General features: G+C 37.0%; 4 protein-coding genes across 5 annotated transcripts; 3 read left to right on the top strand and 1 right to left on the bottom strand.

Annotated features, from left to right (window-relative positions):
* Window positions 1-201: 201 nt before the first annotated feature.
* LOC113505455 lies at window positions 202-2,842 on the top strand. The gene is made up of 3 exons (XM_026888148.1): window positions 202-384; window positions 1,189-1,372; window positions 2,138-2,842. Exons 1-3 carry the CDS (start codon window positions 303-305, stop codon window positions 2,394-2,396), a joined length of 525 nt encoding a protein of 174 aa, XP_026743949.1. The 5' UTR covers window positions 202-302; the 3' UTR covers window positions 2,397-2,842.
* A 104-nt stretch (window positions 2,843-2,946) lies between these two features.
* On the top strand, window positions 2,947-6,887 carry LOC113505451 (zinc finger protein 846-like). The gene is made up of 4 exons (XM_026888143.1): window positions 2,947-3,563; window positions 4,050-4,185; window positions 4,824-4,919; window positions 5,382-6,887. The coding sequence occupies exons 1-4, from the start codon at window positions 3,408-3,410 to the stop codon at window positions 6,533-6,535; spliced, it is 1,542 nt and encodes a 513-aa protein (XP_026743944.1). The 5' UTR covers window positions 2,947-3,407; the 3' UTR covers window positions 6,536-6,887.
* A 4,158-nt stretch (window positions 6,888-11,045) lies between these two features.
* On the top strand, window positions 11,046-15,050 carry LOC113505444 (zonadhesin-like). 2 transcript variants are annotated; one of them, XR_003401630.1, is made up of 3 exons: window positions 11,046-11,485; window positions 12,239-12,413; window positions 14,923-15,050. XR_003401630.1 is itself a non-coding variant. In XM_026888124.1 (3 exons), the coding sequence occupies exons 1-3, from the start codon at window positions 11,422-11,424 to the stop codon at window positions 14,934-14,936; spliced, it is 249 nt and encodes an 82-aa protein (XP_026743925.1). In that variant the 5' UTR covers window positions 11,046-11,421; the 3' UTR covers window positions 14,937-15,050. The 2 variants fall into 2 exon arrangements, 1 of the variants encoding a protein (XP_026743925.1); XM_026888124.1 differs by having other exon boundaries at window positions 12,239-12,409.
* A 159-nt stretch (window positions 15,051-15,209) lies between these two features.
* On the bottom strand, window positions 15,210-21,078 carry LOC113505442 (PR domain zinc finger protein 5-like). The gene is made up of 5 exons (XM_026888121.1): window positions 20,774-21,078; window positions 20,211-20,358; window positions 19,163-19,264; window positions 18,057-18,197; window positions 15,210-16,967 (listed from the first exon to the last, which is right to left on the bottom strand). The coding sequence occupies exons 1-5, from the start codon at window positions 20,900-20,902 to the stop codon at window positions 15,925-15,927; spliced, it is 1,563 nt and encodes a 520-aa protein (XP_026743922.1). The 5' UTR covers window positions 20,903-21,078; the 3' UTR covers window positions 15,210-15,924.
* Between the last annotated feature and the right edge of the window lie 87 nt (window positions 21,079-21,165).

Raw genomic sequence — 21,165 nt, 5'->3', positions numbered from 1 at the left:
CCCAAAGTAAGTTGCTAAAGCACTAGTGTTATGGAATTCAGATACAACGAAGGTACCACAAACACCCAGACCCGAGACAATGTAGAAATGTGAATTTTACATTGACCCGACCGGAGATTGAACCCAGGACCTCAGAGCTAGCGACACCTTGAAGCCGGTGCGTACGCCACTCGCCCACGGAGCCAACTATTAAACCTTTTTGAACATTAATTTTTAAGAAAACTTTAACGTCAATGTCAATACGTCGCTTGGTCGATACGAAAATAAAACATTTTGTACAAATTTAATTTATAATATTTACAATGGCTACGGATATCAAAAAACCGATATATGGTGAATGTGCTAATAAATATAGGCCGACCATTGACTTGAATTTGAATCCAGGTAAGAATTTTATTAAATTGGCTGTTGCTCGGGTGTCGTTGCTTCGTAGCTGAATGAAAATAACCTCTTTTAATGAAACCTTGTGTAGATCCAAGGTGTCAGCTACCTTCATGCCGAATTCCATCGAAATTGGTCCACCCATTTGATCTAAGGAGGTTACAAACAGGCATACACACACTTACAAACACTTATTTACTTATTTATAATATTGGCGTGGTTCATCTCAAATGTTTTCTGGGGAATAAAAAAATTTCGCTATGAAAAATAGATGTTGTCCGATTCTCAGACCTACCCATGCACACAAAATTTCATGAAAATTGGTCGACCCACTGTGCGCAACGTGTCGCGGGTTCGATTCCCACGTAGGACAAGCATTTGTGTGATCCACGAATGCTAGTTCTGAGTCTTGGTGTCTTGTACATGTGATTTGTATGTTTGTAAAACCCCCCGCGACACAAGGATTAAAATTCTTACTGCGGGAGTTGTAATAACAAAAGAAAAAAAGTGAAATTAACATCTACACTAATACTAATATATAAAGCTGGAGAGTTTGTTTGTTTGAACGCGCTCATGTCAGGAACTACTGATTCAAATTAAAAATTATTTAGGATTTAGGCTATATACCATCACACTGTGACTAATAGGAGCGAAGATACAATGGAAAATGTGGAAAAAATAGAGAAAATAAATCATCTTCGAGGGCTTCCGTTCAAAAAATTCCTAACTTATATCTTCTAACCACGCGGATGAAGTCGCGGGCAACAACTAGTGTACCTACTTATACAATTGTTATTACATCACCAGATAAATTAAAAGAAATAGGCTACAATTTCCGAGTGCTACCCACATTTGAGAAGAGCATGTACGAGAGGGCGTTCATGGAATACTGCTCGTTCCAAAAGAATCAAAGACTCAAATGTAAGTGGGAGTCCTACGTGCTGAATGTTGACGGGAAGGTGTTCGCGCCATTTCAGTTCCCTGATATCAGGTGAGGCTGTTCTTCTGACCGTATGGTTTTTGTACAACCTGGACAGGGCCGGATTTAGGGGTCCACAGGCTTCAGGGCAACAAAAGAGTGGAGGCCCCCGCCCCAAATTATTTTCCTAATAAAATGATCAATTTTGTAGGTAAAGGTAAAAGCGAAAAAACAATATCAAAGGAAAACATGTTTACTAGGTTTACTATTTGAAATCTAAAAGATTTTTTTTCCGAAGTCTCTATTGTGAAGGCCCCGGGGCTTTCGCCCCAGTTGCCCTCCCTTAAATCCGGCCCTGAACCTGGACGCTAATTCCGCTATTAACAATGACCGATTAATCTAATTAGGTATACCAACAGCATAACATACATTTAGTACAAATCAAAACAGAAGTAACATCGTTTCTCGTATACTTGCCACGTATTATAGGCATATGCAGATTTGTCAGAGCTTAAACTGCCCGTAGACCTCGGACGTTTTTTAAACCGGGCCCAAGAATATTCAGGGCTTTGATTCTGCTATTTACAATGGCCGTTGAATGAATGGCAATTGGATTAAATTTGACACTTTTAGTATTCTAAGTTTCTTTACAACATAATTTTATTATTAACTAATCCTTGCTGTCCCACTTCATGGCAAAGGCCTCCCTTCTATTGTTCCACCGTGTCCGGTCTATTGCTTTTGCTACATAAAAAAAAGAAAATTTGAAATACCGCCCATCATAATTATTTTACGTTATCACTATCACATATAAATAATGTGTCTTTTTATTTACAGGGATTTACACATCGACAAACATTCCATTCGATACATGCCTAGCGAGAATCGTTTCCGATATAATAATCGATTGACATTAAGAGCTGGTCCTTACATCGACGAGCGCGGACCGCTTCCCATTCCGAACGAGATGCTTTACAGTAGAGGGGGCGAAGGGAAAGTGTCTAAAAAGAGTGCTCAGAAACAAAAACAAAAACCGAAAAAAAGTCTAAAAACTGCAGAAAAGAAACGGGCAGTAAAGAATAGTAATGTTAAATAGGGCTAGCGTTTACGTATTTGCTAAAGGCGATAGCAATTGGCTTCAATATTGGGCCGAGTTTTAACAGCAAATGTATGAATATTAATGCAAATAATAAACGCGAGTGTTTTGGCTTTGACACCAACTTCTAAGTCGTAATGAATCATACAATCTGCTGTCCTTAGAAAAGTTGATAGCTAATGCGCATTAACACCAATTAATGTTTTAAGTAAATTAAGATATTTAGCGCAATTTTTAAGTTTCTGGCTCTCGCGTAACATTAGTCCGATTTTTCAGTAAACAATTGCTTGGTTGGGAATTTTAAACACTTCATAACATTTCTATTGTTCAAATAAAGTTCCAAAGATAATATTCGGCCATTGATAATAGTAATATAGTTTATTTTCTATCACTACTTTAATTTTTGATGCTAAGGTCATTTTTATTCATAAATTATTTTATTTAGGTAAATTTATTTTTTAAGTCTGTATTTTTAATTACGTTTGTTGTTTTATTTGTAAGTAGTTTTATTTTAATTCTGCTTTATTTTATGATTAAAGTACATTTACTGCTATTTTGTTTTGTTTTATTACGATTTTTACCCCACACTTCTTGATTTTTAAAAGAATGCGAAGAATCTTTTTGAATACAACTCTTTTCCGTTTATCTTAGCTAACATTCCACTATTAATTTACTTTATCTCAAACAAAAGTGATAATAATGTAATGAACAGTCTCTGCGGCATTGAAAAACAAACTACGATTACACTAAACGCAATCTGTCAAAGTATCCAATAAACAGGTTTCTTAATTTAGCATAAAATTCTGACAAGAAATTCTCGTGGTCTCACCTTTTTAGTATGAATGAGCGAGATAGAAAAACTAATCATGAGTATTTGCATTCTGGAACGCGGCCACAATGTCAATCAACTGTCAAATCGCTACTCCTACACCATCACAAATTCTGGAATTGCTAATTAATACAATGATAAATGAATTATTTAATGAGAAAATAAGTGTTTAATGCTTAATAATGGATACAGAGATAACTGTGGAGTCGTTCCCTTTGCTAGGAATATGCAATTTGTGTTTAAATGATGGTGTAGTTAAGAATATGTTGACCGAACAAGATTACAATGGGAAACCTGAATTGTATACAGATATGTTGTTGAAATGCTTCGCTATAGACGTAAGTATAATGTAACTAAACAGTTGATACTTGTTCCAAGTAGTCTGTGGTGCGATTAAAAAAGTAAACAGTTTTTTTTTTATTGTTAACGATGTTGCGGTTTTGATAATATATGTTTCGATTCTTATTAGAATCTGTATGTTTAAATATAATTTCCGAACACAGTTTTAATTACATTCTATTGTTTTTAAAACTAATGAGACTACATTTGAGTCATATTCAGTTGCAGATTAATTTTATTATTTCTAAAAAAACTCGTGAGATTAAGAACCTTATCTAAATCATGACTTATCAATTTATATTCGTATCATTAAAAAATATATTTTTACGATGATCAAAAAAAGTCTTACTAATTGTATTAAAATTAAAAAAAGGACAATTTGTAAATTAAAATAGATTTCTTTTTAATTTACAATTGATTATTTTTTCCTAGATCAAGAAATTCAAATATTAATATTTTACTTAATAAATAATTATCTATTTCAGGTCACAACAGTAGAAATAGGTGATACAAAAAGAGTTATGTGTGAGACCTGCATCGCTAGACTGAGGGACTCAGTGGAGTTTAAGAAGCAAGCACAAGAGTCGCTCACCAAGTTAGAAATAACCTTTAGGAGGCAGAGTAAGTTCACTTTAATTTTGATAGTAACTATTGTGAGAATGACTCATTATTAAATGACGCAACTGTATACTTACGCGTCTGCCGCGTCAGCTCATGATTAAGTACTCCGGTTAGGTCCGAAACTAGTCAGACAAACGTGATAGCTTAGCTCCATAGAGATTTCATGAATAATATAATTTTACTAGCAGCTGTCCGAAGGCTCGCCCGCTACAAATCGAATATGATGGCACAGGAACATAAAATCGGGATAAAAACTATCCTTTGTTTTAACCCTGTTTATAAACTACCTGTGTACCAAGTTTCGACTACATCTGTTTGACTGCACGGATAGCCGAGTGGTTGAGGTCACCACGCCAAACCAACTGTGCGCGTCGTGTCGCGGGTTCGATCCCCGCGTAGGACAAGCATTTGTGTGTTCCACAAATGCTTGTTCTGAGTCTGGGTGTCTTTGTGCATGTGACTTGAATGTTTTTAACCCCCCGCGACACAAGGATTAATTTCCTGAATGCGGGAGAGGTTTTAAAAAAAAAATCCGTTCAGTGGTTTTTTGCGTGGAAGAGGAACAAACATCCATACGTACAAACGTTAATATTAGTAGGAAGAAGGTTTTTATTCTGGTGATGTATTTTAAATTGCAGGAGAAGAAAAACAGACTCTTGAGAGAGTGAAAAAGGAAGCCGACTCGGACGATGACTATGATGATGACTTGTATATCGCTGAAGATGATGACTCAGGTAATTTTGTTGAAAAACTCTAAATAATATTCAACATTTCACAACGCCATCTATTGTCAAACTAAGCAAAGTTTGTATTATGAGTACTTACAACAGTAACAACAGACAAATACATAATATAGATAAAATATAGACAGAACATATTATAGTGCTCATCACACGAACTTTTGTTCTGGGTAGGAATCGATCCCACGACCTCGGCAAACTAGCAAACCCGGCGAACTCCGTTTCGCTACCAGATGGTTTTCTGGTGAATTTTTTCCTAAATTTTCTTTGCTATAAACCTCACGGAGCCCGAGGCTTTTCTAAGAGAATGCAAAACCGTAGAAATATACGGCTTAAAGAGAGCTGGCCGGGTCCTTGCCTTCATCAATTAAAGATATGAGGAGGCATTTTCCGAGCACAGCGATATCCCACACGGGCGGGATCGATAAGCGATTAAATCATTATTTCTCTTTACAGACATAAAACCAGAAATCAAAACGGAGCCAGAGGACTGCACTCGAAAGACAAGAAGCAAGCTCGTGAAAAAAGTGTCAAACTCAGTGAAAAAGTTCAGTGATATCAGTGAAACAGAGACCATGCTAGGTACTGGACTCTTCCCTTTCAAAATTAGGAAAAACAGAACGTTCTCATGCTCTATATGCCCAGAAAAATCCACCAATCTAGACGACATAAAAATTCACATAGTCGACCATAGCAAAGTGAACCTACATTTGGCATTCAAAAAAATGATTTTCTCCAACTCTCAACGGTTTTACAAGTGTGGTACATGTTTGAGATGCAAAATATGCACGTCAGACGTGACGACGTATGAAGAATTGAAACAGCATGTCGAAAACTGCACCAGACTTAAATTCCCCAACAGAAATTGGAACAATTTGCCTTTCAAACTTGAAAAAGATCAACTTGATTGCCCGGTGTGTAAAAAGAGATTTTTAAATTACGTCAGTTTGAATACGCATATGAATGTTCACTACCCGAATTATATATGCGAGAATTGTGGCAAAGCTTTTGCGTCGAAAGCCAGATTAAGAGGCCATATGCGGACACATGAAATAGGCACGTTCCCCTGCCGGTACTGCGACGCGACATTCGACAGAGTGACGAAACGTGAGAATCATGTGTCAAAGGAACATAAATCCGGTGTCAGATACGCTTGCAAACGCTGTAATATATCTCTGACGTCGTTCTACGCGCGTCAGAAGCATCTAGCAGAAGTACACAACGAAGAATTGAAAAGATACAAATGTAAGGCTTGTCCTCAAAGTTATATAACTCCTGGGCACCTTTCAAGCCATGTGAGAAGGGACCATTTGAACGAACGGAATCACAAGTGTGATAAGTGTGATTTAGCCTTCTACACGAAGAATGCTTTGAAGATGCACATGATTAAACATGATGGTGAACGGATCCATACTTGTCCGGTCTGTCAGAAGTCGTATCAGAGAAAGAAGACTTTGAGAGAACATTTGAGGATACACAATAATGATAAACGGTTTGTTTGTCCCGTTTGTGGAAGAGCTTTCACTCAAAAATGTACTTTAAAGGGTCATCTTAAGGTTCATGATAGGAAAGTTGATTTTGATGAGACGGAACCCTTGCATTCTATTTAGGTTGAATAATACTGTTTGTTATTTGAGGCATTGATGTATAATAAGATCTATTCTGCAATAACTTTCGTGAGGCGTGATATAATGAAAATATGAAATACATATTGCTATTACACTCCTATGTGTTGATCCTGGTTATAAACTATCTGTGTACCAAGTTTTTGCGTGCAAAAGGAACAAACATTCATACATACAAACTTTCGCTTTTATAATATTAGTTGGATATAGCAATTCATAAAGAAATAATCAAATTGCAATCATCATTATTTAAGACATTTTCCAAAAACCGTCAAATACCTTATTATTTATTATTACGGTTTACTCACGCGTATTTATCGGGGTCGCCCGACAAGTTTCGGACCCAACCGGAGTCCTTAATCATGAGCCGACTTAAGCTGGCTGACGAAACTAGTCGGGCGATCCTTTTTCGCAAGAATACCACACTATTTAATACTTTACAGTCATTATTTCAACGTTTTAGAATAATGGAATGTTAATTTTAGATTTTTATACGTCAATGTACCTATCAAATAAGTCATTGTTTACAATAAGGTGTTCATATAAAAGTCGTCCGATATCTTCCGAAACTTTGTTAGATAGAGAAAAAATATGGACTAAATATCGCTGTCTCTTTCGTATTTAAAAGCAATTTGTTATATTAATTATTATAGTTTTTTTATGTACAGGGTGTCTTAAAAAGCGAAGCGAAGTTGAAATCAAATGATAGGCAATTTCGTAATAGATATATTTATATTTCATTATTATCATTTAAAAGTGGGCTTTAGCCCCTTTGTACGGAACCCTCTATGTCTCGAGTCCGATTCTCACTTGACCTTTATTTTTAATTTATGTCTCGATTCGATCATGTAACTAATGTCGAATCACACCAAGATTTAATTTTTAGTGAATCTAATGAGTATTGAATTAATATAATAAATAATATTGCTTTTCCGTCCAACAATTCATATATAGTTACACTTTTAATTTTTAAGATATTATGTTATGTCTATAAAAGGACCTATTTACACCTCATAAACTAAGTACCGTCTAACGGAGTGAATAGAGGCATTTTTGTGGCTACTCTTCGCGATATAGTGCATTATCGCGCTTTTAAAAATGAAAAAGTCTAAGTTGTTTCTAGGCCCTTTGACACTATAGTAAATGATCAAATGTATTTATTTTATTTTATTTTTTTCGTTATTTTTTAAAGCTTATTGGCGTAGCGCGCGTGTAACGCGTAGCGTAGGGCGTTGCGTAGCGCTCGGTGTAGCATGAAGCGCAACACGTAACATACTTTTGTGTAGCGTATTGAGGGTTTGGTGTAAACAAAAACCTGAATCTATACTAATATATAAAGCTGAAGAGTTTGTTTGTTTGTTTGAAAGCGTTAATCTCAGGAACTACTGGTCCAAATTGAAAAATTATTTGTGTTAAATAGACCATTCATCGAGGAAGGTTATAGGCTATATACCATCACGCTGCGACTAATAGGAGCGAAGATACAATGGAAAATGTGAAAAAATAGGGCAGGTATAAATCATAACTTATATCTTCTAACCACGCGGACGAAGTCGCGGGCAACAGCTAGTATATATATGTATAGAAATACAATTTATAACACTCTCTCAGCTCTTGACTTTATAAATGGTTTCAACGACTAACTATCAAACAATTAATCAATTTATTTCTGCCATTTTCAGCCTCTGTATTACGAGATTTTAAAGCGAGTGTCGTGTGGAAGAGAGATGCAACTATAGATAGTGTATTGCGTTGTCCTGCTTCCACAACAACCGTCTAAAATACCTAGACAATGTTACATCGTATTTAAATAGAAAACGAATAGAAAACTTCAAATGTATGTGATTGACATTCCTCTTCGACAAGTGACGTGACTTTGACTTGTCAGTTCAATACATTTGAGTGATTCGTCAGCGTTAGCGAGGAGGCATGTAACATGAATAGGCTTGCTTTTAATAACATAATTATGGGCAAAATTCTGTGATAAAAAGTTTTTTTTTATATTATATATTTGTTACTCCTGAATTACTTAATGTATATAAGAATTTATAAAGTTTAAAATCTTCCTGCTTTGACAGAGATAAAGATATGTGTTTTATATAAGTAAGAAAGAGACGGAAGTATTTGGTGCAATTTATATTCTTATTTTTACTGTTATTAGGGTATTTGATTAAGTATTCCGTCAGATACATTTCTAAAAAATATTGGACACGCATCAATTTAAACTAAGATAAAACGCTACTAAGATGCTGACACGTATGAAAGTGGGAGTTAATGACGTCACTTGCTAGTAAAAAGTACTGGTAAGTGACGTCACACGAGTCTTTATTTCACCGTATCCACTTCATTTTTTGTTTACGAGATAAAAGAAAAAAACGTATCCAACATTTTTTAGAATTAATCTGACCGACTAATTACATTATTCTAGTCAAATACCCTATTGTAAATATGTGACTATTTAACGATTTAGAATCTAAGATATTTTAAATTTTGGTTTAAAACCCAATTGACTTAAAAATTGTTGCTCAGTTTAACTCGAAGCCGTGTGGGATGAACGTCGATGTATAACATCACGCCGCACTTCGTATACAAGGTTACATTTTTTTTATTACAATGTCCTATGAATTAATGGCAATTGGATTATAATAACACTATTCGTATTCTGCAGTCGTTAAATTGTGGGCTCCGGCTGTTATTCCTACATCTTTGACAGTCGTTACAGGTAGTCAGAAGCTTGAAAGCCTGACAACCAGTCTAACTAAAGGGTATCGTGTTGCCCAGGTAACTGGGTTGAGGTGGCCAGATAGGCAGTCGCTGCTTGTAAAACACTGGTACTTTTATGAATTCAGTTAGACTGGAAGCCGACCACAACATAGTTGGGAAAAGGGTAGGCCAATGATTTTGCCAACACAACAAGTGGAAATTCAGTACGGGGCGGAACACACACTGTCGATACAGTGAATTTCCAATTATTGTGTTGGCTTAATATAATAGGAATAGTTTCGAATTTAATCCAACTGTCATTGATTCATCGTCCATTGTAAATAGCAGAATCGGAGCCCTAGTCTGTTGTCATTGTGTTTTGTGACCCTAACTGCTAAACCAGAGGTCTTGAAAAAATACTAAAGGGTATGAAAAGCACGTTGACGATTATCAGACCTACCCATGCCCTCAAAATTTCATAAAAATCGGTCCAACTGTTTCCGAGGAGTTCAAATACGTACACTGTGACTCGAAAATTTCATTTATTAGATTAATTATAATAATTATTGTGTCGCCTAGTACAGCGTGATTTTTTCATCGCCGGTTTTCATACCCGTCGATGGATAATTTAAGAGAAGATAAACGAGTGTATCTTGCAATATTAGTACTTATTATATGATGCAATCATTACGCACAAGGTTTTAATGATATTGAACAGTATCACCCCGTTTTAGAGTTTATTTTCGAAGTACCTTCATTTGGAAAGATTGTTTTGGAATTTTCGACCAATTTATTGAGTACTAGATGATTTATGACCAATTTGTTGTATTTTCGGGGTAACGAATGACGTGGCTTTCTACTAGTAAAAGGATTTTCAATGTCGGTTCAGTAGTTTTTGAGATTACCTCCTAAAATTTACAAACTTTTCCTCTTTATAAAATTAGCATATATTTAATTCCTAAACCATGTTATTTGTAGAAAAGTTCGTGTTGTATACGTCTCGAATGGAAACCGCGTCTCGACAAACGTAGTGTAGGACGTCCTCAGGCACGGTGGAGTGATGATCTGCGCAAGATGGCAGGAGCTGGATGCGAGCAGCCGAAGATAGATCACGATGGCGTGCTATTGGGGAGGCCTATGTCCAGTGGACGAATATGGGCTGATTATGATGATGATGATGATGTCTCGAATTTTCTTGTTTTACATTAATTAGAAAATTAATAAACACGGGGTGTTACTGATCAATTGTATATGATATAAATATATTAAAAAATTATTATATAATGTATAATAAGTTATTATTAAACGTGTATATTTGATTATTTATAGCAATTATTGTAATATATTAAATTATGGATAAAAAACATTTTTTTTTATTAATACCCGACTGTCCTTTTTCTTGGAGGTTTTACTGGGTGGAGTAATTTACAAACACGCTTGTGCACTATGATATTATGTCCCATACGGGAGTGATATAAAGATTCGAATGACGTAATTGTGACACACGCTAATTCGAAAAAAAAATCGAAGAGTGGTATAGTCACCGGCACGGATCTTGAGCGCTCGCCGGAAGAGTGGGGATCGCTTTGCGCATCGTACACTCATGACAAAATAAAACGCCAATCTTGAGCCGTCTTGAGGTGCATGCAGCTGCAGCAAAGAACAAATTTCAACGAATCACGAGCGACGGCTATGACGCGATGCGCTGCGGGCCAATCACTGCACTTTATCCGCGCCGCGCCTCACTTCATACCGCAAAGGGGACCCAAAAAATCACTTCTGCGCAGGTGAAGGTCAGCGCTCAAGATCCCTGCCAGTAACCATACGCCAGTGCAAAAACACATAGCTGGCTAGTATCTTGCGGCACTAGCCTTCGTTACCGAAAATTGTTCAGGATATATCAAACAATATACCCATGTCCACGAAAACATTTGTCATCACTATAAATAATTACGAAATCACACAAAACAACGCCTATCCTAACTTTGCTTACATTATTTTTAAGTCAACAAAAAAATATTATACTAAACTCTCATTGTTTGTCTAAGACATAATATTTCCAAAATTGATTTATTTACTGTAAACAAGTTTTCTCTGTCTATATATAAAAGACGAAAGAAAGTCCTTTGTCTATTATTTGCAGTTTAATCGCAGTGCATTTGTCCAGCATGAGTTCTTTCAGAATTATTATCCCACCATTTGTCATTTTCATGTTTGTGCAGACGATATCCGGTAAGTTTTTTTTTTAATTATACTAAGGTTATGTGAATTCACCATTCAGCCTGTTTATTATATTTGTTTTTATTCTGCCGCTGGTTATAACTTACCTACCTACTTACTTGCATTGTACAGACCAGGTAGTTTAGTAGTTAGAAATAGTTAACAATCGTGGTGTGTCTTTTTATATAAATAATTAATAAACAACTCATATATTTCAGTGATACATTTGATTTCGTAATCTTTATTTTAGTTTACATTTGATTTTAGCCGCGTTTCATTTTTTACCGACTGTAAAAAGAAGGTGCTCAATTGGCCAGTATTTCGTCACGAGTGTTTTTTTAGAGTCGGTGTTACGATCTTGTTGTTAATAACCTGGGCCCCAATTCTGCTATTTACAATGGCCGATGAATGAATGAAATTTGACTTAAAACGACAATTTCCGTATTTTCTTAATCATTTTTCTACACAATAATTGTAAATTCAGTACGGGACTGTACACTCAAGGTCGATACAATTAACTGCCAATTATTGTATTTTCAAAATGCTTAAGAAATAATTTCAAATTTAGTCCAATTGCCAGTCATTCATCGGCCATTGTGAAATAGCAGAATCGGGGCCCAGGCACCTATTATTGAAGAGAGTTTTTAAACAAAAGAACACTCCTGAATTGTTTATCTATCCTTCTTAAATAAATTGTCAATTTTTATCCGGAGTCTATTCATTCACATTACTACCAATAAGTATACAATTCGATTATATTCCCAGCGCATTGTGGAGGCGACCGTCACGCGACGTATGCGGATTGCAGCGACTTTTGTACAAACAACTGTGATGCATCATTGCTGTGCACATCGGACTGCCAGCCAGGGTGCAGCTGCAAGCCGGGATACATATACGATTACGTACAAATGGCGTGTGTTTTAGAAGAGAATTGCAGTAAGTAGGTACACAATAATCAAATGACTGCAAATACACTCGAATTTAGGAGAGGTTACTTGAAGAGTTCGTGGCTAAGCTATAACTAGATAAGTAAATCGATCACAGGTTAAGCTACGCTTGACGCGGGCGGTCTTTAGATGGGTGACCATCTTTGTCATAACGAGTTTCTCCGTGTTTCGGAAGGCACGTTAAGTTGTGGGTCCCGGCTGTTATTCATACATCTTTACAATCGTTAAAGGTAGAAAGTCTGACGACCGAGTCTAACTGTGGGGTATCGTGTTACCCAGGTAACTGGGTTGAGGAGGTCAGATAGGCTCCTTGTAAAACATTGGTACTTAGTGGTTTCTTAGGTTTACGCGAATGTTAGACATTGAAATGAAACGACTTTTACGGATTTTATCGCGGTTTAATTTTTGGTTTTAGTTCCCGACGTTTCGACACCTTTGCAGGTATCATGGTCACGGGCAGACTGAGATGGTGTTCGTCTTGACAGAAGATGTTGCTCGTTCTACCTTCATATTTTTAATTAATTATTTATGGTCCGACCTACGCAGTATGAGCTCACTGTGTCGTGATGTCTTGCAGCGCTGCTCTTGGGTTTAGCTTTGAGTTTTTGTATTATTGGGTCCCAAGTAGGTGATATCTTCCAGCCATCTTCTCTATTGAAATTAGGGTGTTTTTTAATCTCAATAGCCTCGCGAAACATCCTTGGTAGGAATTTGGATTCTTTAGCGAGGATCTGTGGTTGATCAAATCTAATATAATGGCTGGAGCCTTCAGCATGTTCGGCGACTGCAGACTTCGTTGAGCGGCGGTGTTTGACGTCAGCTATGTGTTCTTTTACGCGGGTTCCTATGCTTCGTTTAGTTTGACCGATATAAGAGAGGCCGCAGTCACAATCTAGTTTGTATACTCCTGCATCTTGTAGAGGTATGTGACACTTGACAGATGGTAGGGACTGGCTAATCTTCTTGGGCGGCTTGAAGTATGTTTTAATTGAAGCTCGCTTCAGGATGTAACCAATCTTGTCAGTGACTCCTCGGACGTATGGTAGTACAGCAGGCAAACGATCAACTGTGGCTGGCTTCACTCGGTTTCTGTGACGGGGCCGTGGAACTTGGAGCTTGTTGTCTCGCAGTACTTGCTTGACGTGTTGAAGCTCAGCGGCAAGGTGTCTGTCATCACAGAGTCCGTGTGCTCTCTGAAACAAAGATTTTCCCACGGTAGCTAACTGTTTAGGGTGGTGGTGAGATTCACCGTTTAAGTACCTATCTGTATGGGTCTTTTTGCGATATAAATAACAAAATTCAATTCACTATGGAGTTGGAGGATAACAAATCTCTTGCCTTCCTAGACATATTAGTTAAACGGAATCCTGATCAGACCATAAGTCACACCGTGTATCGCAAAAAGACCCATACAGATAGGTACTTAAACGGTGAATCTCACCACCACCCTAAACAGTTAGCTACCGTGGGAAAATCTTTGTTTCAGAGAGCACACGGACTCTGTGATGACAGACACCTTGCCGCTGAGCTTCAACACGTCAAGCAAGTACTGCGAGACAACAAGCTCCAAGTTCCACGGCCCCGTCACAGAAACCGAGTGAAGCCAGCCACAGTTGATCGTTTGCCTGCTGTACTACCATACGTCCGAGGAGTCACTGACAAGATTGGTTACATCCTGAAGCGAGCTTCAATTAAAACATACTTCAAGCCGCCCAAGAAGATTAGCCAGTCCCTACCATCTGTCAAGTGTCACATACCTCTACAAGATGCAGGAGTATACAAACTAGATTGTGACTGCGGCCTCTCTTATATCGGTCAAACTAAACGAAGCATAGGAACCCGCGTAAAAGAACACATAGCTGACGTCAAACACCGCCGCTCAACGAAGTCTGCAGTCGCCGAACATGCTGAAGGCTCCAGCCATTATATTAGATTTGATCAACCACAGATCCTCGCTAAAGAATCCAAATTCCTACCAAGGATGTTTCGCGAGGCTATTGAGATTAAAAAACACCCTAATTTCAATAGAGAAGATGGCTGGAAGATATCACCTACTTGGGACCCAATAATACAAAAACTCAAAGCTAAACCCAAGAGCAGCGCTGCAAGACATCACGACACAGTGAGCTCATACTGCGTAGGTCGGACCATAAATAATTAATTAAAAATATGAAGGTAGAACGAGCAACATCTTCTGTCAAGACGAACACCATCTCAGTCTGCCCGTGACCATGATACCTGCAAAGGTGTCGAAACGTCGGGAACTAAAACCAAAAATTAAACCGCGATAAAATCCGTAAAAGTCGTTTCATTTCATTGGTACTTAGCTGAATCCGGTTGGACTGAAAGCCGACCCCAACATAGTTGAGAAAAGGCTGGATCAATGAATTTATTATAGAGTATCAATTAGTACATCAGTTTTTGCATTACTGCTTAAGATGATTTTGTCATTTGGGTTATAACAGAGGTCAACCAAGAGTCAATTACTTTTGATTTTTTCAGGTGACCAGCAATAGGATGTTACGTGACTTATCGATAATAATGGCGCCTTCTATTATAAGGCGTGTGGAAGCGCAGCAATATAAATTTTATAAAAAAAATATGCTTACTTTTTTTTTCTATAAACCCCGCGCTAAGGAATTTAATTTTCATGTCGCGGGGAGTTTCACAAACACTCAAACCACGTGCACAAAGACAACCAGACACAGAACAAGCATTCGTGGATCACACAGATGCTTGTTCTAACGGCGATCGAACCCGCAACATGACGCGGTCAGTTTGGCGTGGTGACCTTATCCGCTTGGCTCTCTATGCAGAAAATTATTATTAATATTATTTGCCTACGCATGAAGTATTTTATAACTCTTTATATGCTTACAGTCTAGATAATATATATTATGTTAGTTTTTCAAGTAGAAATTTATTGGTTTCTTCATTTGTTAAAGTAGTTAAAAAAGTAAAAAAAATACAAATGAGAATTGAAACCTTGTAGATTTTTTTTATACAAAAGGTACTCGCAAAAAGATAAAGGTTTTCTTGCAATAAAACACTTTTATTATTGTTGAATAATGTATTTTATTTATTCATTTCGTTAACACTGCAGCACTGTTATTTCTAATCTAGTTACTCCCGCACTATTGAATTTAATCCTTGTGTCGCGGATGGTTTCACAAACATTCAAGTCACATGCACAAAGACACCCAGACTCAGGATAAGCATTTCAGCAGCAATTAACTTACGTTTTTACCCTTCAGCTAGAGAATCCTTAAAATTTAAGAAGCCACGTTCGTTACACGATAAATACTCCTAAATACATAAATTCCGGTTGGATTTTTGCAACTCAATTTCGAGACACTTCCCGATAAGCTAGCAGGCTGAAATTTTCAGAGTAGCTTCAAACCCGATGACAATGCCATTTACAAGATTAAAACGGCTGGACAGATTTTTATAAAATTTGAATGGAGCGACATTTAAAGTCGTGGGTTTTTAGATTTTTTACTCGTTCTACATTTTAACTGGTTCAGTTATTTTACTGGAATCTTTCGAGTCATGACCGTGTTGTCGCTTCAAATGCCGACGCCACGAGTCTTTCGATTTGAATCGACACCCGCAGAAGTCGCAGGTAAACGAGCGGACATCTTGATGCGTTCTCTCATGACGTTTTTGATCGCATTTAGTAAAAAACCTCATGGAACACAACAAGCAAGGAAAATTTCTCTCTTTGATATGAACAGAACGAATATGGAGTTTCAAATTAGTCGCACTCAAAAAAGTTTTACCGCATTGCATGCAATTGGATACCGGCCTTTCTAACCCGTGATCCTGAATCTTATGCTCTTGTAACATGTACGTGTATCGGAACGTCAAATTGCACAGATTGCAATAACGCTTCGAATTATGAATGTTATGAACTGTTCGTAAATGTTTGACTTTAGCTGAATTTGTCACAAAAATGGCGGGACATTTTGAGCATTTTTTTTGTTTGTGCATCGAATGAATGTGTGTGCGTAAACTTAAACGGTTTATGAAACATTGTCCGCATCTTTCACATACATTATATTTATAATGAGAGTGCATATGAATAGCTAAACGTAAATAACTATTAAATTGTAGATCGCATAAAACGCATTTAAACTTATCTAATAACTTAAAGGGAATTAGGAAATGTTCTTTACCCTGAAAGGAAATTTCATGTTTATTTATCAAGTGCGCCATTAATTCATTGAAATCTAAGCAATTAATTTGACAAATCGAACATTCTAGATTAGAGATTTCTGCGTTTTTGTAAGAAAGACCGCGTAATTTTTGCACTTTAGAGAACTTTTCTGAATCGCAGTGCGTTTTGAAATGATTTCGAAATTCTATCATTTCGGAGAACGATTTATTACAAAGACAGCAGCCATATTTATTTTGGAGGGATCGAAATAGGCACAAATTGGAATTTTGAACGAGTTTCAGTGTGTTTTCACGAGAGTGTGTTAAGTTTTCATGAGGTGGTGTTGTTTTTAGAAGTTTTTCTTTCATTCGCTTGACACTTGGCTGTTTCGCTGAAAAATAAATAATATCTTGTCAATGTAACTCAACACAATTGCCAAATTGTAAATATACTTTGCTGCTTATTCTGTGAAGGCTTTTTTTTATAAAAAAAATATATTTAAGTATTTATAGCAATACTAGACGCCGCGCTGTCCTTGGTCTTGTAGTCGTAAGCCGACTTTCACAAAGTATTAATTTTAAATCCTGGATGCTGTTGCAATTATACGCATACTTAAAACAAATCGTCTTTACAACAAAACTATCTGATAGGTACCTAAGGTTCATACGGACTATGCGGTTAGGTACCCGCAATGCGGCTAGCCGTCCAGCTGATCGCAGGATGCGGTTTCGCCTGCGGCCAGTCGCGGGCGCGCAACGTTCGATTAAAGAACTGTTACGATTTGCGGTCATATCAGCCTCAGAGTGAGCCGCACAGTACGGTCTGCGGGTAGCCGCTACTGATCGATCTTTAAATGTGAGAAGTAGTCCAACTGGACAAATGCCAGCCAGAGTTTCGCGGAGCAAGTGCGAGCGACCCCTAGTCTCAGATCTAACTCAGGCCCGGGGTGATTTAGGTCGGGGAGACACCGACATATCCTCACTCTGTACCTTTAGCGTGGGTTGAAGTCAGTACCTAACGTTTTGCCCAGAAAAAAACGGCTCGATTTGGGTATTATAAGTGCCAATGCTTAAAATGTTTGATGGGTATCATTGTTTCCTTCGCAGTAACTTTAAGGAGGTTTTAATAGGACTAGCCCGCCATTGCAACTCCTGTAAGCCAGGATCTACAATGAACCAACGAAGGCCGAAACGCTAACGATAGGTGTGTCCCTGGGGAAATCATTAACTGCCCGCAACGAAATAGTTAAAAGAAGGAATAAGAAAGGAAAATCCACTTATTATTATATGCAAGGAGGTTGTGTATGATTAGTACTATTTATTTTATTCTGAGAATGGAGTGATGATCTGCGCAAGATGGCTGGCAGGAGCTGGATGCGAGAAGCCAAAGATAACTCTCGATGGCGAACGATTTGGGAGGCCTATGTCCAGTGGACGAATATGGGCGGATGGCGATGATGATGATTTTATTCTAAACATACCTTTTTTATTTAAGTTGCTTTTTTTAACTGCCATATTTTTTTCCTTCGCTAGATTCTGTTTAACTCCATTCGATTCCTTCTTTGCTTCGTCTGTGATGGGGAGCTTTGTTCTTGGTTCTAATTGTATAACAAACGTTTGGCCTGTAAATAATAGGTATATTACTTAGTTAATAAGCTTCTGCGCGCAACTTCACATAGTTATGAAGATATAACTTAGATTTTTTATTTATCTAACATATTAATTTACTGCTCTGCTCATGTGCATCTTAGCACGATGGTATATTCCATAGCGTTCCTCTATAAATGTGCGCATTGAGACAAACAATCTCTTCAGTTTTATAATCTATCTATACTTCTATACTAATATATAAAGCTGAAGAGTTTGTTTGTTTGAACGCGCTAATCTCAGGAACTACTGGTCCAAATTGAAAAAATCTTTTTGAGTTGAATAGGCCATTAATCGTGGAAGGCTTTAGGCTATAAACCATTACGCTGCGACTAAAAGGAGCGAAGATACAATGGAAAATGTGAAAAATACAGGGCAGGTATAAATCATAACTTATATCTTCTACCCACAGGGACGAAGTCGCGGGCAACAGCTAGTATTAGTATAAAACCGACTTTGCTGGACTAAATATAACAAGCTGCTGCCCCGGGTGCACCCGGTACAAATCGAAAATGTTCCTACGGTAACATAAAATTGGGATAAAAACTATCCTATATCTCATTCCTGGTTATTAATTGTCCGTGCACCAAGTTTCATCTAAATCCATTCAGTGATTTTTGCGTGAAAGTGGAACAAACATCCATACATTTATAAACTTTCGCGTTTATAATAATACTAGCTGTTGCCCGCGACTCCGTCTGCGTAGATTCAGTTTACAGCTTTCGGTGGCCCCCGTTTCCATGGAAATACATCCCCTTAGTGATCTTATAGCTTTTACACACCTTTTCAACTTTCCCTCGGGATGTGGCTATATGCATGTCAAATTTAATCAAAATCCGTTCAGCCGTTTTTGCGTGATTGAGTAACAAACATCCCAACCTTTTCACATTTATAATATTAATAAGGATAGTAGGAAATAGGACTAAGTAGAAGTTCTTACCTTGCAAATGGGTATCTTCTGTTTCTGCCCAAACAAAACTGTCGCTGATATGATCATCAAAGTCATCGGATTCATCTTCAAGTTTGCATTCAAGTATAGGACCTGAGAAATTAAATTATTCAATATACATACATTATTCGCAAGACACTCAGGACAAGCATTCGTGGATCACACAAAAGCTTTCTTAAAAAGGGATGGAAATTGAGATACTTCATACTCAGTTGGTTTAGTGTGGGACCTACACAACTTAGGTATCCCTGCAGTTATTTTGTTATTTAATCTAGAACATGTATGTCATGAACCCCAACAGCTAGACAGTTAAAACTTCCAGAGATGACATATGGCTGTTGACCGTGCCGGCGTTAGGGGGGGGGGCGCCCAGGGCGACTAATTCTGGGGGCGCCAAGGTCTGAAGTTGGAGTCTCTTGCCTCTCCTGGGGCAAACCCTCAGAACTGTGCTCTACGCTAGAGGTGGAATACTTCCACCGCCAAACGTAATGCTAAAGGAAAGATGAAATTCTTAATATAATTTTACTTGGGATCAGCAAAAACTAACACTTGCTTGCTTCCTTCAAGTGGGCGCCACAATATTTTCGCCCGGGGTGTCAGTGGCCCTTACGCCGGCACTGGCTGTTGATAACAACAAATATTAAAAATACAGCTGAGGTTAAGCAATGGTTGATACAATAAATTATTTATTAATTTGGTATACCAACAGCATAACATACATTTAGTATAAATCAAAACTGGAATAACATTGTATCCATATTGTACCGCGTGTTTTTTTTATTTATTTATAGAAAAAACTGCCTTACATTTAATGATACGAAATAAAAAATATATTTTATACAATTGGTCCAACCAATTTATTTTTGTTTAGCATATTTGTACAGAACCCTCAGAGTTGATAGTGGATTGTCTGTGGACAACTTTTAGAAAAAAAAAAGAACTTTTTAAACACCAGACATTCAACCGAAGAATCGTCTATCTAGTTTCTTTTTTAAGTACCTGTTTACTAAACGTGAAGAACCAGGAAAAAAAAAAGTACCTGTTTTTAAACTGCTGTTTGATTCAGCTAGTTTTTGTAGAATAGCTTCTTGCGTGCTTATTACTTGTTCTTTAAACGCTGCTGCATCCCTGAGTCTGGAGACACATTCCTCACATATAAAACATCTCCCATCATCCGTCTTTGAAATCTGAAAGAAAATAATTTTGGCGCTATTCTGTGGTACTTTTTTATAAATAAAATTATAGTGTTATGATTGTTGGATTCCATAATTATTATTTTGACAGAAATCTAGAAGTTAACATTTTTTTTTGGCACTGTACTATTTAGTTAGATTTGAGGTATAGACAAGTACAAGTCAAATTAAGCAAAGTTATTCTGATGTATAATTTTTCTTTAAGGTTTTCATTTATATTTTCTAGGATAAAAGCGAAAATAAGAAATCTATATCTCTGGGGATGTTTTAACCTTTTTTAATCGGTTTCCCATATTAATCATTACCAACACGATATTTTGCTAGTCAAGTAAGTTTAATAGACTACAAAAAAAAAACAAACAAACAACAACACTTAAAATAAAAATAAAACAACAGCTGTTTTACTTACGGTTATATTAAAGATATTCGTCAACATATCACCATAGTTTTCCGGTTTTTGTCCTCTATAATACACATTTTTCATATCCTTATAACATTCTTCCGATAAACAACATTGGCAGAAATGTTTTTCTATCATTTTTAATTAACGATTTACGAAAAACAAACAAATTACGCTGATATCAACATAACCACCAAAATATAGAAGCTAATGACAGTTCTAGTGGTTGAGTGCAAATGTAAGTATCGATATCGATTTAATACCACGGCTAGACTCCCGTGGTATTCAATCGATTATATTATATTATTGATATATTCAGTCTATGAAAAAAGGTGGTTAATATACGTTTAAACTGAATCAAAATAATTGATATTTCTAAGGCTGAGAAAAACATCTTGAAT

This window comes from Trichoplusia ni, chromosome 26 (assembly GCF_003590095.1).
Source record: "Trichoplusia ni isolate ovarian cell line Hi5 chromosome 26, tn1, whole genome shotgun sequence".
Taxonomy (NCBI): domain Eukaryota; kingdom Metazoa; phylum Arthropoda; class Insecta; order Lepidoptera; family Noctuidae; genus Trichoplusia; species Trichoplusia ni.
Note: the sequence above shows the minus strand (reverse complement) of the source record. Positions and strands in the feature narration are given on the sequence as shown.

Coding starts and splice junctions, on each gene's coding strand:
- LOC113505455 (XM_026888148.1), top strand. CDS start 303: ATGGCTACGGATATCAAAAAACCGATATATGGTGAATGTGCTAATAAA. Junction 385..1,188: donor TGACTTGAATTTGAATCCAG/GTAAGAATTTTA, acceptor TTACATCACCAG/ATAAATTAAAAGAAATAGGC. Junction 1,373..2,137: donor TTTCAGTTCCCTGATATCAG/GTGAGGCTGTTC, acceptor TTTTATTTACAG/GGATTTACACATCGACAAAC.
- LOC113505451 (XM_026888143.1), top strand. CDS start 3,408: ATGGATACAGAGATAACTGTGGAGTCGTTCCCTTTGCTAGGAATATGC. Junction 3,564..4,049: donor TGAAATGCTTCGCTATAGAC/GTAAGTATAATG, acceptor TATCTATTTCAG/GTCACAACAGTAGAAATAGG. Junction 4,186..4,823: donor AATAACCTTTAGGAGGCAGA/GTAAGTTCACTT, acceptor TTTAAATTGCAG/GAGAAGAAAAACAGACTCTT.
- LOC113505444 (XM_026888124.1), top strand. CDS start 11,422: ATGAGTTCTTTCAGAATTATTATCCCACCATTTGTCATTTTCATGTTT. Junction 11,486..12,238: donor GTTTGTGCAGACGATATCCG/GTAAGTTTTTTT, acceptor TTATATTCCCAG/CGCATTGTGGAGGCGACCGT.
- LOC113505442 (XM_026888121.1), bottom strand. CDS start 20,902: ATGATAGAAAAACATTTCTGCCAATGTTGTTTATCGGAAGAATGTTAT. Junction 20,359..20,773: donor CGAATATCTTTAATATAACC/GTAAGTAAAACA, acceptor ATTTTCTTTCAG/ATTTCAAAGACGGATGATGG. Junction 16,968..18,056: donor AAGCAACTTAAATAAAAAAG/GTATGTTTAGAA, acceptor TTTATTTTTCAG/CGAAACAGCCAAGTGTCAAG.